Source organism: Salmo trutta, chromosome 18 (assembly GCF_901001165.1).
Source record: "Salmo trutta chromosome 18, fSalTru1.1, whole genome shotgun sequence".
NCBI lineage: Eukaryota > Metazoa > Chordata > Actinopteri > Salmoniformes > Salmonidae > Salmo > Salmo trutta.
In genome coordinates, this window is record NC_042974.1 from 43,498,486 (window position 1) to 43,517,200 (window position 18,715).

Below are 18,715 nucleotides of genomic sequence, written 5' to 3' on the forward strand. Positions count from 1 at the left end.
AAAGTGGTTGTTCCACTGGATATCATAAGGTGAATGCACCAATTTGTAAGTCGCTCTGGATAAGAGCGTCTGCTAAATGACTTAAATGTAATGTAAATGTGTATGTGACCAATACAATTAGATTAGATTTTTCCCCCACAAAAGGGCTTTATTTCAGACAGAAATACTCCTCAGCACTCCCCCTCCTCAGATGGTCCCACAGATGAAGAAGCCGGATGTGGAGGTCCTGGGCTGGCGTGGTTACATGTGGTCTGCGGTTGTGAAGCCGGTTGGATGTACTGCCAAATTCTTTAAAACAGCATTTGTAGGTGGCATATGGCAGAGAAATGAACATTAAATTCTCTGGCAACAGCTCTAGTAGACATTCCTGCAGTCAGCATGGCAATTGCACGCTCCCTCAAAACTTGAGACATCTGTGGCATTGTGTTGTGTGACAAAACTGCACATTTTAGAGTGGCCTTTTATTGTCTTCAGCACAAGATGCACCTGTGTAATGATCATGCTGTCTACTTCTTGATATGCCACACCTGTCAGGTGGATGGATTATCTTAGCAAAGGAGAAATGCTCACTAACAAGGATGTAAATACATTTGTGAAGAAAATTTGAAAGAAATAAGCTTTTTGTGCGTATAGATCATTTTGGGGATCTTTTATTTCAGCTCAAGAAACATGGGACCAACACTTTACCATGTTGCGTTAATATTTTTGCTAAGTATACTTTAATATTATTTAGCTAACCTTAGCTACCTCTATGATGATTCGTCCCAGAGATTCGTTGTCAGTTGTGATGTCAAAATACACTACTGCGTTCTTAACGGGTCCAGACGAAAACAACCTGGTCGCAGCAATCACCAAAGAGCAATATTTTATATGATTTTTAATTTGCAACATCTTGTCAACATGAAGTTCTGAGAAGGGTGTTATGTGTGATTACACATGACGTTGCAAAGACCCGCAACAACGACACCGAATGATGATGTTGTGCACATGGATAGCTAGTCCATGAAAATGATGAATACATCTGTCTACAATATTCAATAGTATTTTGATTTTTATTGTCAGAATGTCTTATTCCCCTCCCCATCAAAGCCTTTACTCCAATATTGAACTCTGTATTTTAGGTCTAAATAACTTTAAATGTGATAGACAGGACTCTTCCTTTTTAAGGTAGTTTCAAACTGTGCATGCATGTAATAATCATATTGTTATGAAAGCTCTTAAACTGACTGCCAGTTGGTCTTCATTGTTCTAGCATTCTCCACTGTGATTGCGTCTGGTGGATGACGATACATTTACTGTCATTAAAGTTACATAGAGGATAGAAGATGTAGGCTATTGGAAAACCAAGACCATGATGCATGAGTTTCATTTGAATACATATTTATTAGATAAATATTAGGATGTCACGTCATCTAACTACATACAGTTTTGCAAGACTAAAAATCACAATTCTTTTTTTCTGACCAGTTTAGTATATGAAATGACTGTACACAGAATGTACAAAACAAAAAAGACAACTGCCACCTGGTGTGTCAATCACTTCAGATTGTACCTCGGAAGTAATATTTTTTGCCTAATCGTGTAAAAACTGTAAATTTGACAAAATTGTACAAACTGTAAATTTTGTATCTACAATTTTTAGGAACCACTCATGGTTCCCACAAATCCCGATTGGTACCTCAAAATTATCTTTATTATTTTGTTGTTGTAGCACCTTTATAAAGTACACAGGTAATAGAGAAATACACAGAAGTTGAATTTTACACAAAGAGAAACAAATGTGTATTTTTTTTCTTTTCCAACGGCCGTGTTTGAGAAGTAGATAATAAAGTATCTTACATAAATGAACAAATGTGGTCGGGGAGAGAGGACTGTACAGACTATCTCAAACACGGACTCCTTTTCCCACAATTCAACAGTCTCTTCTGACAGGAGGATGCAAACTTTACAAATTCTAAATACACAATGCGTATCATTGTCCCCTGCGTGGGGAAAATGTCTACATTTCTGTAAGTTAATGTGTCTCTATTTGTCATTTACATAATGTACATGCATTTCTTAGACCCTCCAGACCCGTTTCTTTCTCTTCTCTTGCATTTAAGTGGCCGAGTAGAGAGGGCCGGGAGGATCACAACATCTCCCATTTTCTTTCCATGAAAATACATTGCATCCTCTAACACACTCCAATGTGTCCATTGACTGTCCAGCTACAGTTGGGTGTGGAGCCTGAACCTCGGACAAGACTCAAACCTCTATGTGGCGTATAGACAGTAACGTTGATAGACCAGACTTCAGCATCATGTCTACACAGATCTACAGACAGACAGGGCAGGGGAGTCAAAATACCTCGCTGTGGCAGTGCATTGTCTTCAACAAACAGACAGACCAAAGGATCTGTTGTGTTCAGGTGATTCAATCAGCATTGGGGATCATTCCTAAGTCCTAACAATATCCACGGATTGATCTAGAAATCTTCAATTTCATTTAGTAGGCTACATAATCTGATGTAAACCAAATTATGATTATTCTCACAAAGTCACTTAATAGATAAACAAAGTAATAACTTAAAATAGGAGAACAATATCAAAAACGCTACGAGGATAGAATAATACACATGATGATCTTGTGTTGTACAAAAGAGGGTAGCACAAAAATGTCAAAGAACTCACATTCAATTCCAGAGGGACTTTTGACTTAAAACAAGACTGGGGGTAAAGTCACTTTTCCCTCAATACATTAGCAAATATATTTAAAGCATACATTGTCAGGATGACAACCATTTGAAATTATTGTCTTTATAAACCATTGTGGGATCATGTGTGCTTTTCCTTTTTTTTTTAAGATGACAAAATACAGTTTAACAGTAACAAGACACAGAAAATGCAGTGCAACCACACATTTATTCAGAATCATTTTTGATGGGCTCCCTAGGAGTATGCTTAAAGCAGAGAAGGGCATCATTCTTACATTATAGTAATGTCCAGGCCAACTCCTACAAACTGTGGGATAACTTTGGTGATGAATCACGCATGGCAATTTTCCAATGAACAGTCAAAGTGGAACAAACATGAAAATAAAAAAGTTGGACAATACATTACCATTAACCAAAATCATTCCTTTGCAAGAAAATGTCAAATAAAATCATGATAAAAAAAATGCGAAGACTATAAAATAAAAAAGACAATATTCTTTCCCTCTAATTTAGAACAGAGGCCATTGGCACACATGCACTTCTTAACACATGGTAGAGCCAAACCGTACAGTATAGTTACAGGAGCAATTGTAGGCCTGTAGAACAGAGGAAGACACCTTAAAGAGGGAGAAACAGGCTAACTTTAATTCTGGCTCTATTACAAGGGCCGGATATCTTTTGCAACACTAGATGTTTCTGTCTAAACAGGGACTCTTCTCTTTTCTCTTTTTCTATCAATCTCATCCTCACTCTTTCTCTTGCACACACACACACACACACACACACACACACACACACACACACACACACACACACACACACACACACACACACACACACACACACACACACACACACAATTCTCCATCATTCTAACCCAAAACAAATGTATTGGTAAAACTCATTTTTGCATAGCCCACAGCCCGACATGGCATTGTACTGCAATATCAGGGAAGAGAAAGTTGAACAACATTGGACGGGGCGATGGACAGACAGAAGAGCTAACAGTGCTGATTCTTCCATAGACTGGGTTGGGCTAGCTAGAAGGTTACAATCCTCCCCCACAGGCCTTGGTCTCTCCTCTCAGTGCTCTGCCTGCGATGTGATGTGGGGCTCTGTCTGTTGTGCTTCAGTAGAATGAATAGGAACGGACCCAGTGCTGACTGACTGATGTCACGATGGAAACACACACTGTGAGCTAAGGGTCAGAGGTTATAGGAACACACTTTATTTAGGTCAAAGGTCAGGGGTTAAAGGTCGTGGTCTCAGGGGATCAGGGCTTGGATGAACACACATCAAAATAGGATTGATAGAAACACTGGCCAGGACAAAAAGATGACTTTTCTTTCCTCTTCTTGTATGTTTTTCTTTGTTTTTGTATAATGGGGGAAATAAGAATGATAAAACAATGCTACAACACTTTTTCCTAAAAGACCACACAGAGAGTTCGGCCTGTGAGGTCATACGCATAGAACGTGATTAATAGCTGCACAGTTTTCTTTCGATATAATATCACTTAAGGACTAGACAGCCGACATTGGCTGTTGCCGTGTTGTCGGCCAGAGGAGCTCCGCGATTCTTTACATGAGGAAGAGTGTGTGTGAGGAAGTGAGGACATGAGTGCATTTCCTGTTTCCTGTCTCTTTCACACACAGTGTCCACTCCCTGACATCCAGACTGTCATCCTCATCATCATCTCATGTTCTGACAGATGACCTCATGCCACCTACACGTCTATGCCACAATTGACAAAACATTGTGTGTGTGTGTGTGTGTCCGACGGGGTGTGAACCCGGGTGTGTAGGAGGTGTGACCTGACTGGGGGTTTGAACTTTGAACCCTGGGTCTGAAGTGCACTACACATTGGGTAAGTCCACTCGGGAAGTGTCCCCACTACCAGTCCATATGAGGATGACGGTGTGTCTAAGGACTCTATGGAGAGTCCAGCTGGTTGGACACAGCCTGTGGTGTGTGTGTGTCTGTGGAGAAGATTTGGGTTTGGCTCGAGGGGTGAGGGAGGCGAAAGGTTAATTGTTCTCGAAGAGGGAGAGCAGGTCATCGTTGCTGTTGGAGGGGAGGTCCGGGGGGTCCAGATAGGACAGGAGCTCGTCTGGGTTGGCCAGCTCTGGAAGCAGCTGTAGAGAGAGAGACAGAAAGAGAGAGAGAGAGGGGGGGATGAGGGAGGGAAGGAAGAAGAGCCAGAGAGAGGGAAGGTGGGGGAGAGAGAGGGAAGGTGGGGGAGAGAGAGGAAGAGAGCGAGAGACAGAGTGAGAGCGATAAGGGAAGAGAGACAAGAATTAAGATACATATTGTCAATAGACTTTTCATTTCTATCCAAGAGTCTTTTTAAACAACTAAAGGTATTAGCGTAGCAGCTGACATGCTCCATCAAACCAAAGCTAGGTAATGAGAAAAGCTTTAGCAGACGATGCTAATGCTAGCTAGATGACGTTTGCACCTGTTTGCGCATGCATCCTAAGCACGATGTCACAATGATGTCACACTTACATCTAGTGAGGGCTCAGGCATGTCACCACTGATTTGACCTTCGATGCCCGAGGAGGGGTTAAAGTTCAGATCGCTGTGCTGGTGGCTGTTCTGGCCTTGCTGCAGCTGGGGAGGCGGGGCCTGCTGGCGAGGGGGCAGCAACGATTGGCCGCTGTGGTGTAACGACTGCCCTGATTGGCTGCCACCATGATGTATCAACTGGCTGTTGGGGTGTGGAGGCGCGTGCAAGCTCTGCTGTTGCATGGAATTATGGGACTGATCAGTGCTGGAAGGATGAGACATCTAAGGAGGGAGAGAGAGGGATGGAGGGAGGGAGAGAGAGAGAGAGATGGATTGAGAGAAAGAGAGAGACCCAGGGAGAGAGCGCGAGGGAAGGAGAGGAAGTAGAATGTGTTTAAAGAAAGCTCTGAGCTGACATGTTGAGGATGACATGAGCAAGGCTGCTAAGACAAGCTGAGCACAATGCCAAAGCTAACCTGATTGATGAACTACAAGGTCTTTGACAGGCCTGACTATATGCGATGATATACAAACAAGTATTTCTATTCCTTTCATATGACATTTGTTGTACCCTCCACCTGGGAAATGTTTGGGGGGATGGGTGTACTACTTTTCTATGAGGATCTTCAGCAACTCTGGTATGAGTGCCCCTGGTGGTTGGTAGTGGAGGTGTAGGGGACTTACAGGGCCGTTGATGCCGTGGCTGAGGGGCTTGTCCTGGGATAGAAGACCCCCGGGGAAGTCTGGGGGGTGGGACAGCTGAGGGGTGTGGATAAAGTCACTCATGGGGGATCCTCCTCCTCTCGGTCCACCTCCACCACCTCCCCCGCCCGAGGGGTTACCGTGGGCGAAGTCAAAGTTCCCGTGGCCGTGGTAAGTGTTGCCTAGCAGCACAGAAAAACAGAAATAAGGGGAGGGGACTCTTAAGGTTGTCTTACATACCTTGTTATGACTGTAGTTGCTCTGGATAAGAGTGTCTGCTAAATAAACAACATTTAACATGTTCAAAATGTGTAATATCTGAATTCTGAAATTGGTCTTACCTGGGCCTCTCGGGCCACCGTACTCCCCTGGGTTGCCCCCGGCGCCAACGCCCCCGTGCTGAGCAGGGCCTGATGGGTAATGGGAGGGGCCAGGGCCCAGCTGGGCGATCATCTCCATGACATTGGGCATGGTCATCTGGGAGGGGCTCATGGTCTTGAAGCGTTTGGCCAGCGGTCCATCAGGGTCTTCTTTAATATGGAGGTCAGACTTGATGGGCACCGGCCGCCAGCTACACGATGGGTCAATGTTCACCTCCTCAAACTCCGAACTACGGGAAGAGGAAGGGGACCTTTTTATACAGTCCCATATTACAAAGGATGGAGGAAGTGGAAAAGTCCAGTATTACGAAGACACCGTGGTAATAATAATATTGGGAATAGTGGAAAATAACATTTAAGCACTACAGGATGAAGAAGGGAATTGTTATGGTCCTATATTACATAGACACTATAGTGGGAAAACTGGAAAATAACATGAAGCACGGAAGGTTAATAATAATTATGAACTATCGTTAGTAATAAGGAAAAATAAACGTACTTCTGGATGGCGTTGAGAATTCCCCACATGTACTGGTCCACCTCTAGACCCTCTAACAAGGCAGTTTTACTGTGAAGAGCGAAAAAGAGAGAAAAACAGGCATCATTTTAACTCATTCAAAAAGGAGACAACTTTATTGACAAAACATAGTTTGGAAATGGTCATCACATACTTGCATACAGGACACCTCCACATCCCCCTCTCACAGTTCAGCTGCAGATACGACTCCAGATCAAAACACTGTGGAAGACAAAACCCTTATGAGTCTTCAGGTCTCAGGCAAGGTTACTCATCACATTAGCGTAGGTCACCAAACCACCTGTGCTATAAGAGCCTAGAGTTTTTCCTGGTCTAGGCACATAGTCTGGGAAAATTCGTGGCCCTATCCAGCCATCTACCGTGTGAAAACATACCCCTTTCTGCCGTCCTACCTGTACGTGTTTGCAGTCATGCCCCCTGGCAGGCAGCTGGATGCGCCTGAAAGTGATTGGGCATTTGAGGGAGACTTTGATGGCGGTCTGCTCAATTCCGTCCTCCCCATTTAGACTGGTGTTACCCGACGAGGCCACAACGCTGCTGAAGTTCCTCTTAACTGGAGCGGGAGACGGGAGAGGAGGGAGAAACAGAGATTAAAGTTAGAATAGAGTTAGGCATATTAATGTAAAGGTAGTAAGATGGGGTAAAGGCTATATTAGTATAGTAGTAGTATAGTACAACATAATAGTGGTAACATGCTCTTGGTGATGCAGTGTTCTGCAGGCAGGAGTCAGAGTTATAGTAAGACATGGTATAGACTATTACAGTATAGTTGTGCAGTAACAGTAACATACTCTTGGTGATGCAGTGTTCTGCAGGCAGGAGTCAGAGTTATAGTAAGACATGGTATAGACTATTGCAGTATAGTTGTGCAGTAACAGTAACATACTCTTGGTGATGCAGTGTTCTGCAGGCAGGAGTCTCTTCTTCAGGAGCCCTTGCAGGACGGAGCGAACTGAAGGCCTGTGGACCAGCTGCAGCACAAACAGGTGCGACTGCACATAGAGGAGGGAAATAAATAAATAACAATAATAACATAAAGACATAAATAACATAAAGACATAAATAACATAAATAACATAAATAATATAAAGACATAAATAACAGACATAAATAATATAAAGACATAAATAACATAAATAACATAAATAATATAAAGACATAAATAACAGACATAAATAATATAAAGACATAAATAACATAAATAACATAAATAATATAAAGACATAAATAACATAAATAACATAAATAATATAAAGACATAAATAACATAAAGACATAAATAATATAAAGACATAAATAACATAAAGACATAAATAACATAAAGACATAAATAACATAAAGACATAAATAATATAAAGACATAAATAACAGACATAAATAACATAAAGACATAAATAATATAAAGACATAAATAACATAAAGACATAAATAATATAAAGACATAAATAACAGACATAAATAACATAAAGACATAAATAACATAAAGACATAAATAATATAAAGACATAAATAACATAGACATAAATAACATAAAGACATAAATAACATAAAGACATAAATAACATAAAGACATAAATAACATAAAGACATAAATAACTAAGACAAAATGAAATCAAAACTGGATGATGAACACATCCAGTGTATCCTCTACATACATTTAAAATATCTCTTGTATCCTTTGTTCTGATGCAGACCTATTGAATTGTGTACTCACACAACAGCACGCGGTGACGGTGATCTGGATGGTGTTTCTGCCGGGCTGACACACTTGCTTCAGGTGCAAGGGTTTATGGGACGTCTTGTTGTCGCCCCGCTCGATGGTCAGCGGTGTGGCGTTGACACTGACCTGGAAGGAAGGAGGACAGTGTGTCTGTCTGTGTGTGTGTGTGTGTGTGTGTGTGTGTGTGTGTGTGTGTGTGTGTGTGTGTGTGTGTGTGTGTGTGTGTGTGTGTGTGTACGTATCTGTATGCATGCTGCATGCGTACGTGTGTGTGCTGACCTGGACGGAGGCGGGCCAGTTGGTGTTCATCTGTCGGTCCTCATGGTGGTAACACTTGAATTGCAGCTCCAGGTCTGACCTAGAGGGAGCAAAGAGCAAAGGGCAGAGGTCAATACAGTCAAATACAAAACAGTTTTTCCTAATCATCTGGGACACCCAGCCAGGACAGCACAGCACAGTTTTGTTCCAGCCCAGCACTAGCACACCTTATTCAGTTGGTCAAGGGTTTGTTTATATGCTTAGTTGAAAGTTCTTTCAATTATCAGGACTGCTATTGGCCAATACTGTATAGGGAATGCGAACAATGGCAACATTTTTGTGACGGTACAGAAATAAGACTGTATCTCACCTCCACATGAGGGTCTGGTGTAGAAACAGTCGTAGGTGTATGTGTCTGTGTGTGTGTCCGTCTGCGTGTCTGTCTCTCCATATCTCACCTCCACATGAGGGTCTGGTGTAGAAACAGTCGTAGGTGTCTGTGTCTGTGTGTATGTCCGTCTGCGTGTCTGTCTCTCCATATCTCACCTCCACATGAGGGTCTGGTGTAGAAACAGTCGTAGGTGTCTGTGTCTGTGTGTGTGTCCGTCTGCGTGTCTGTCTCTCCATATCTCACCTCCACATGAGGGTCTGGTGTAGAAACAGTCGTAGGTGTATGTGTCTGTGTGTGTGTCCGTCTGTGTGTCTGTCTGTCTCCATATCTCACCTCCACATGAGGGTCTGGTGTAGAAACAGTCGTAGGTGTGTGTGTCTGTGTGTGTGTCCGTCTGTGTGTCTCTGTATCTCACCTCCACATGAGGGTCTGGTGTACCGACGGTCGCAGGTGGTAGACGTGGTTACTGACGGCGAGGTTGTGTTCCAACCGGAAAGGTTCCAACACCACGCCGTCCCGGACCGGGAAGGTCAACCGCAGCTCCTCGTTGGGATTGGCTGATGGGAGCGGAGAGACAGGACAGGAAGATAGGACGTCAGCTTTCCGTTTAACTGTATCTGTGGCAGTGGGGTAAGAGTTGTATATTGGTTTATTAACAGTCAGACATAGAGGAGACAGTGGCTGGGGCACCAGGACACCACTGTGAGGTATTAACTAACTAACACATGTGATATTTAACTATTTCATTTTAAATTCATTTGCAAAAATGTAAAAAAAAAAAAAAAATAACCTTTTTGCTTTGTCATTATTGGGTATTGTGTGTAGATTGATGAGGGAATTTTTTTAAATACATTTTAAAATAAGGCTGTAACGTAACAAAATGTGAAGGGGTCTGAATACTTTCCAACTGCACTGTATTACATTAACATTTTAGTCATTTAGCAGACGCTCTTATCCAGAGCGACTTACAGTAGTGAATGCATACATTTCAATTCATAATTATTCCCCCCCCATACTGGCCCCGCATGGGAATCGAACCCACAACCCTGGCGTTGCAAACACCATGCTCTACCAACTGAGCCACAGGGAGGCCGTATCAGGGCAGCATGTAGTAGTGATCAGTTGGACTCAATTCTATTTCATTTCCAGTCAATTCAGAAAGTAAACCAAATTCCAAATTTTCCCAATTTAAAAGGATTGCAAAGAATTGGAATTGCAGTGTACTTTCTGAATTGACTGGAATTGAAATGGAATTGACCCCAACCCTGTTAGTCATGTAGTGAAGTAGTCATGTAGTGAAATAGTCGTGTAGTGAAGTAGTCGTGTAGTGAAGTAGTCGTGTAGTGAAGTAGTCGTGTAGTGAAGTAGTCGTGTAGTGAAGTAGTCGTGTAGTGAAGTAGTCGTGTAGTGAAGTAGTCGTGTAGTGAACATGGCTTTGTATCTCATGAAAATGAAATAAAACCATCAATGTACTGCTAAAACTTGGTTGTGCAGGCATTGCTGTATTTTCAGCCAAAGGTATCGAAAGCGTTACTGACGGCTTGGTCTAGCTCTGCTGTACTGTATGTAGACTAGCCAGTGTGTGTGTGTGTGTGTGTGTGTGTGTGTGTGTGTGTGTGTGTGTGGTGTGTATGCGTGCGTGTGTGTGGTGTGTGTATGTGTGTGTGTGCATCCATGTGTGGATGCTCCAGTGTAAGTACTCACTGGGAGGTGGAAGCGCTGCCATATTTGGTTTCATGTCAGGTGGGAACGGGGGCTTGACATCCTGGTTGGGCGAGAGGTACGGGGGCATACTGCTTCCGGGGGTCATAGGAGGAGTGGGGTTACCAGGCACCGGGGAGTGGGGGTAGTTACCTGGCCTGGGGGCCTGCAGAGGAGGAGAGAGGTAAAGGGAGAGGGAGAGGGAGGGGGGAAAAGGAGAGAGGGAGAGAGGAAGAAAGGTGATACATACGGTTAAAGAAAAACCATGAGAGATAGAGAATTCAAATAACTCTGTTGGCATCTACATTTGCGTAGAGAAAGGATAAAAAAGGAGGGCACATACCCCGTTGCCTTGGCTATAAGAGTATCCACCTCTGTTCTGACCGTTGAATGGCTCTTGCTGTGAATGAAACAGACATCAATGGTTAAATGTACAGCTGCACAATGGGAGTAGGAGTAAATGGTCAAATGGTTATGTTAGTGTGAGGGGAGGTCTACAGCTTACAGGTAGATAGGGAGTGTTAGTGTGAGGGGAGGTCTACAGCTTGCAGGTAGATAGGGAGTGTTAGTGTGAGGGGAGGTCTACAGCTTACAGGTAGATAGGGAGTGTTAGTGTGAGGGGAGGTCTACAGCTTACAGGTAGATAGGGAGTGTTAGTGTGAGGGGAGGTCTACAGCTTACAGGTAGATAGGGAGTGTTAGTGTGAGGGGAGGTCTATAGCTTACAGGTAGATAGGGAGTGTTAGTGTGAGGGGAGGTCTACAGCTTACAGGTAGATAGGGAGTGTTAGTGTGAGGGCAGGTCTACAGCTTACAGGTAGATAGGGAGTGTTCGTGTGAGGGGAGGTCTACAGCTTACAGGTAGATAGGGAGTGTTAGTGTGAGGGGAGGTCTACAGCTTACAGGTAGATAGGGAGTGTTAGTGTGAGGGGAGGCCTACAGCTTACAGGTAGATAGGGAGTGTTAGTGTGAGGGAGGTCTACAGCTTACAGGTAGATAGGGAGTGTTAGTGTGAGGGGAGGTCTACAGCTTACAGGTAGATAGGGAGTGTTAGTGTGAGGGGAGGTCTACAGCTTACAGGTAGATAGGGAGTGTTAGTGTGAGGGGAGGTCTACAGCTTACAGGTAGATAGGGAGTGTTAGTGTGAGGGGAGGTCTACAGCTTACAGGTAGATAGGGAGTGTTAGTGTGAGGGGAGGTCTACAGCTTACAGGTAGATAGGGAGTGTTAGTGTGAGGGGAGGTCTACAGCTTACAGGTAGATAGGGAGTGTTAGTGTGAGGGGAGGTCTACAGCTTACAGGTAGATAGGGAGTGTTAGTGTGAGGGGAGGTCTATAGCTTACAGGTAGATAGGGAGTGTTAGTGTGAGGGGAGGTCTACAGCTTACAGGTAGATAGGGAGTGTTAGTGTGAGGGGAGGTCTACAGCTTACAGGTAGATAGGGAGTGTTAGTGTGAGGGGAGGTCTACAGCTTACAGGTAGATAGGGAGTGTTAGTGTGAGGGGAGGTCTACAGCTTACAGGTAGATAGGGAGTGTTAGTGTGAGGGGAGGTCTACAGCTTACAGGTAGATAGGGAGTGTTAGTGTGAGGGGAGGTCTACAGCTTACAGGTAGATAGGGAGTGTTAGTGTGAGGGGAGATCTACAGCTTACAGGTAGATAGGGAGTGTTAGTGTGAGGGGAGGTCTACAGCTTACAGGTAGATAGGGAGTGTTAGTGTGAGGGGAGGTCTACAGCTTACAGGTAGATAGGGAGTGTTAGTGTGAGGGGAGGTCTACAGCTTACAGGTAGATAGGGAGTGTTAGTGTGAGGGGAGGTCTACAGCTTACAGGTAGATAGGGAGTGTTAGTGTGAGGGGAGGTCTACAGCTTACAGGTAGATAGGGAGTGTTAGTGTGAGGGGAGGTCTACAGCTTACAGGTAGATAGGGAGTGTTAGTGTGAGGGGAGGTCTACAGCTTACAGGTAGATAGGAGTGTTAGTGTGAGGGGAGGTCTACAGCTTACAGGTAGATAGGGAGTGTTAGTGTGAGGGGAGGTCTACAGCTTACAGGTAGATAGGGAGTGTTAGTGTGAGGGGAGGTCTACAGCTTACAGGTAGATAGGGAGTGTTAGTGTGAGGGGAGGTCTACAGCTTACAGGTAGATAGGGAGTGTTAGTGTGAGGGGAGGTCTACAGCTTACAGGTAGATAGGGAGTGTTAGTGTGAGGGGAGATCTACAGCTTACAGGTAGATAGGGAGTGTTAGTGTGAGGGCAGGTCTACAGCTTACAGGTAGATAGGGAGTGTTAGTGTGAGGGGAGGTCTACAGCTTACAGGTAGATAGGGAGTGTTAGTGTGAGGGGAGGTCTACAGCTTACAGGTAGATAGGGAGTGTTAGTGTGAGGGCAGGTCTACAGCTTACAGGTAGATAGGGAGTGTTAGTGTGAGGGAGCTCTCACCCTATAGTACTGTCCCATGGGCATGCCTTGCGGGTGGTACTGGCCTTGCCCCTGCCCCCCGGGCATCCTCTGGCCGGGGTAGTTGGGGGAGGGCATCGGCCTGGATGGGTTAGAGGTGGGGTACTGACTCTGCTGGGGAGGGAACTGGCCGTTAGGACCATACTGCTGACCCACATAGTTTGGCTGTAGGGAAGAGAGGGAGAGGGAGAGAGGGAGAGACAGGGAGAGAGAATCAATCAGCAACTTAATTATTCTATTAACATGTGTAAGAAAGGCATGCACTGCATGTTGGGAGGTACTATGAGAATAGAATACTCAAAGGAAATATACACCCCCCCACACACACACACACCATCCAACTCACCTCCCCAGGATAGGGCCTCTTCATGCCCTGCATAGGCATGGCCTGTCTGGGGCCTCCAGGTCCTCCGTAGCCCTGCTGGGGCATCCTCTGACCATGGGCCCCGAAAGGCCCCATGCCTGGGGCTTGAGTTTGGTTCATGCCCATGGTAGGCCCACCCATGCTCGGGTTGTTCATGGCCTGGCCCATGCTGCCTGGGTTCATGCCTCCAGGGGGCCCTCTGGGGCCAGGCTGGTTCATGAACTGGTTGTTGTAGGCCTGGCCTGGGCCCATCTGGAAGGAGGAACACATCTGGAGGGGAAAAAAAGGAGGAAGAAAGGACAAAGAGTTACAGTTAAGTATGAAGCTGCAGGTTTGACTCCAGGTTTTTGTCTTTATTTAGTGTACAATGTATGTAGTAGTATCTGCTTTTCCTCAGGCCCAAAACAAGATGTTATAAGTAAGTAACTACATTTGTTTCTAACTTTTAGCAACCTGTATTATGGCAATGGTGTGTTTGTGTGCGTGTTATGATAACAGTGTTTGTACATGCGTGACGTGTCCGTACCTGTCCATACTGGTTAATCTCTTTGTTCTGGGTCTCCTGCTGCATGGCTGCCACGGTAGCGGTTGCTGTGGCGGTTGCCGTAGCAGCGGCGGCGGCAACAGCGGCGGCAGCAGCAGCAGCTGCTGGTTGGGTGAAGTCGCCAGGCTGGCGGGAGTGTTGAGGCATGCCCATCCCCCCTGGGGGAGTGTTAGGACCACCTGGGTAACTATATAACGGAAACAATATGAATTAGAGCTGTGTATACTGTATGTGTTAAAAGCATAGAGTAAGAGTGAGATAGAGAATGTGTCAGTCTCAACTTCATTCATGTGTGTGTATGACCTCTTACCTCCCGCTGTAGCCCCCTCCACCGGGGTATCCTTGCCTGCCATACATCCCCTGCTGCATGTAGCCCTGACCCTGGCCTCCCTTGGCCGGGAACTGCTGCTGCTGGCCGGGAAACTGGGGGGAGTTGAGGCCTGCCGGACCCCCAGACATACCCTGGCCCATGGGGTTACCTCCTGGGTTCATATGGCTGGAGCTGTTGGCCAAGACCTGGGTGAAGAAAGGTCAAATGTCAAATCAACTCACTGATATTTTTTGTCTAACAACTGATCATTGATATAGTGTTTGATTAGACACAGCAAACAGTGTTAGGTCAAGCACAGAGATCCTAATATGTCATTCTATGACGTCGACTCACTGTGTGGGACTTCAACAAGAGATCTTTGATATAGGCCTAGCTTTTGGTGATACACACACAGCGAACCATATTTCAACCAACATCAGAATACCAATAAACCCCTAGCCTCTAGCCCCTGGGAGCTTTTGTCAATCTGAGAGGAATGTCTAGGTAAAAGCAATATGGTGATGATTCCACCAGGTTCAATCAGAGATGGCAAGATGGAACTACCACCATATTACACCTATCCAATCATCTCAGATCTACACAAAGTGCCTAAGGAGACTTGGGGTTCAGGGTCTGTCTTCGGTAGTTCAATTACTAGACTCAATACAAAGGTATTAGAGCGTGTGTTGTGTGTCGAAAACATCAAATAGTGTGTACTGAAGTGTGTGTGGGTGTGTGTTGTGTGTCTCACCTGACTCTGTGACGTGTTGGTCACACCCCACACGGTGGTAACAACAGACAATGACCCCGGGGGCTGGTTGGTGTTCTGTTGCCATGGAACTGAGTCGTAGGCAAATGACCCATCACTACAGAACAAATACGAACACACACATTAACCGAGAGATAGGCAACATGGACAAAAATCCATACCGAGATAAATTGCCTGAATTGATGTGATAACAATAAATATAATGATAAGTTTATAACATTGATGTGCACCACATTTTTTTGTAATTATCCTTTAAAGCACTCCACACAAAAACTAGATTTTCTTGTGTTTTATAAATATTTCCACACTAGGTTGGAATAATACTGTGAAATTGTGAAAATTATGATAATTCCCTTTTAGTGTTAAGAGCTGTTTGAAAAGACCGCCTGAAATTTCAGCCTGTTTTGGTGGGATGGAATTTTGGCCAATGAATTAGGAATTAGAATTCTAAATGGGATTTGGCATTCCATGGTGACATCACCATGCAGTAAATGAGTTAATAGACCAATAAGATAGAGAGTACCAAACCTCTCTGCCAATAACCAGTGGTGTAAAGTACTTAAGTAAAAATACTTTAAAGTACTACTTAAGTCTTTTTTGGGGATATCTGTACTTTACTTTACTATTTATATTTTTGCCAATTTTAACTTTTTCTTCACTGCATTCCTTAAGAAAATAATGTACTTTTTACTCTATACATTTTTCCTGACACCCAAAAGTACTTGTTACATTTTGACTGGAAATTGGTACATTTCACACACTTATCAAGAGAGCATCCCTGGTCAACTCTACTGCCTCTGATCTGACGGACTCACTAAACACAAATGCTTCATTTGTAAATTATGTCTGAGTGTTGGAGTGTGCCCCTGGCTATCCGCCAATAAATAAATAAATAAAATTGTGCTGTCTGTTTTGCTTAATATAAGGAATTTTAAATAGTTTATACTTTTACTTTTGATACTTAAGTACATTTTATCAATTCCATTTACTTTTGATACTTAAGTATTTTTAAAACCAAATACTTTTAGACTTTTACTCAAGTAGTATCTTACTGGGTGACTTTCACTTTTACTTGAGTCTTTTTTTATTAAGGTATCTTTACTTTTACTCAAGTATGACAATTGAGTACTTTTTCCATCACTGCCAATAACAGGTAATTTTCAGTTTTGCCCTCCCACTCAGACCACACCCAGACAGTCCTAGCAAAATCCTTGCTTGGGAAATTGCTCTTTGCTAAGAAGTTATTTTTGTTTCTCTTTGACCTTTTTTATTGAAAACAATCACAGTAAGGTACTCGATTGTTATCCAGAAAATGATTTGAAATTGAGATAAAAACACCTGCATTGGACTTTTAAACTACTACTTCTAGTTTTATGTTTGTAGCCATCAATTGTCCAATTAACAATCACCTATATTAACAAACTTATTTCAGCTCAATCTTCACATTTCTATAGTATTGGCTGTTTATCGTAATGAACAATGTCAGCAAAATGCCTGCGATAAGTGATCGTATCGCACGCACACTCACCCCCTGTCATCACTGCAGGGCAGATACAAAGACATACTAACGTGACAGCCGTGGATTTCATTTGGCCAAGTACGTAACACAACAGAGGATTGCACATCCACCCAGAAATGTGAAATGTATCATAATGCTTGGAACCCTTCGGCCACGTATATGTTATTTGGAATATTTGGCATTAAAACGCCAAACAAATCGGAGGCTAGAATATGAAGAACCAAACTAAACAGGGAGAGACAGAAAGAGTATGTTTTCACACATGCTGGAAGGGATCCAATATACTAGTATCTTCAAGGAGGTAGAACACCTCCCAAGATGCCCAGCGCAGAACAGTGGCAGCCAGGTTTAGAATTGGGGCAAGCACAGAACATTCTGCTGAACATTACTTCACTGCAGCCCACTCCCTCCATTTGTGCATGCCTGTGTATTAGTGATGGGGGGAATCAATACAGTTATATTATCAGGGAAATTCTTTTTTATTTTACCTTTATTTAACTAGGCAAGTCAGTTAAGAACAAATTCTTATTTTACAATGACAGCCTAGGAACAGTGGGTTAAATGCCTTGTTCAGAGGCAGAACAACAGATTTTTACCTTGTCAGCTCAGGGATTCGATCTTGCAACCTTTCGGTTACAAGTCCAACACTCTAACCACTAGGCTACCTGCCACCCTTTCTGATGATATATCGTATCGTTTTGACAATATCGCAAAATAATTTCTGTGCTAGTTGGCTGTACCTGCACTAAAACACCAGTCATTTTCTTTCATAACTTGTTCTCCACTTTTATTTCCATGACCGATCAAAACCCGTTTTCTCATGTCTCTCTCTTGTCCCTCTGCAGCAGACATACCGTGAGCAATATGTTTGGAACATCGAATCGCAGTGCACATTGAATCATGAGATCATATCGTTTCGTGAGGTCCCTGGCAATTCCCAGCCCTAGCGTGTATGTCTGCTCCTATCCTCCAAACTAGCTCTGCTAAGCTTGTCTTAGCTCACTTTCATGAAGAGAAAAACTCAGTACATGTATTTATTTGAGAAGGGACTGAGAGGAGGATATTCTAGGTTAAATGCAACATAGGGCATGATTTATATAGCTTACTTTGAGGGGGGAGAGGTGGGAGGAAACTGAGATTTAGGTAAACATTGTTAAAGTTAACATGAACGATCCAGTTTAAACCAGGGAACCAATGAGGGAGTGTGTGTTAAAATGACATGTTCCCACCTGTTGTGTAAGTGAAAATGAAAGTGACAATGTCTCCCTTTGTGTAAAACAGAAAACATATACAGCAAAGTACACACTGACAGACGGACGGACGGGGACATACACACTGACCCATGTGAGAGTCCTCCAGGGGGTTTCATGGTGTTTATGCTGGGCTGCATGGGGACTTTGCCCTGAGGGGACTCGTTCTGTCTGCTCTTCTGGTGACGCAACAGCAGGAGGCGACCCAGCTCCTCGCACCACGATGACAGCAGGGCTACGGGAAAGAAACACACACACACACACTCATGTGTCAGTCTAATAACGTAGGAAACACACACACACACACACTCATGTGTCAGTCTAATAACGTAGGAAACACACACACACACACACTCATGTGTCAGTCTAATAACGTAGGAAACACACACACACACACTCATGTGTCAGTCTAATAACGTAGGAAACACACACACACACACACTCATGTGTCAGTCTAATAACGTAGGAAACACACACACACACACTCATGTGTCAGTCTAATAACGTAGGAAACACACACACACACACACTCATGTGTCAGTCTAAAAACGTAGGAAACACACACGCACACACACACACACACACACACACACACGTGTCAGTCTAATAATGTAGGAAA

The 18,715-nt window shown here is 43.8% G+C and overlaps 1 protein-coding gene across 6 annotated transcripts in view; it reads right to left on the reverse strand.

Annotated features, from left to right (window-relative positions):
• Positions 1–1,363: 1,363 nt before the first annotated feature.
• LOC115153340 (zinc finger MIZ domain-containing protein 1) overlaps positions 1,364–18,715 on the reverse strand; it is a 196,875-nt gene continuing 179,523 nt past the window's right edge. For 4 of the 6 annotated variants that reach the window (XM_029698683.1, XM_029698684.1, XM_029698687.1 and 1 more), the window contains 19 exons: positions 18,187–18,331; positions 15,310–15,424; positions 14,559–14,764; positions 14,231–14,435; positions 13,687–13,974; positions 13,323–13,505; positions 11,234–11,290; positions 10,894–11,056; positions 9,605–9,806; positions 8,820–8,898; positions 8,535–8,666; positions 7,707–7,812; positions 7,213–7,373; positions 6,954–7,021; positions 6,782–6,850; positions 6,244–6,512; positions 5,885–6,084; positions 5,201–5,482; positions 1,364–4,827 (listed from right to left, as the gene is read on the reverse strand). In XM_029698683.1, the coding sequence (XP_029554543.1) occupies positions 4,720–4,827; positions 5,201–5,482; positions 5,885–6,084; positions 6,244–6,512; positions 6,782–6,850; positions 6,954–7,021; positions 7,213–7,373; positions 7,707–7,812; positions 8,535–8,666; positions 8,820–8,898; positions 9,605–9,806; positions 10,894–11,056; positions 11,234–11,290; positions 13,323–13,505; positions 13,687–13,974; positions 14,231–14,435; positions 14,559–14,764; positions 15,310–15,424; positions 18,187–18,331 (3,038 nt within the window). In that variant the 3' untranslated portion in view covers positions 1,364–4,719. The remainder of the gene's footprint in view (positions 4,828–5,200; positions 5,483–5,884; positions 6,085–6,243; positions 6,513–6,781; positions 6,851–6,953; positions 7,022–7,212; positions 7,374–7,706; positions 7,813–8,534; positions 8,667–8,819; positions 8,899–9,604; positions 9,807–10,893; positions 11,057–11,233; positions 11,291–13,322; positions 13,506–13,686; positions 13,975–14,230; positions 14,436–14,558; positions 14,765–15,309; positions 15,425–18,186; positions 18,332–18,715) is intronic. The other 2 variants (XM_029698685.1, XM_029698686.1) reach the window with 1 other exon arrangement.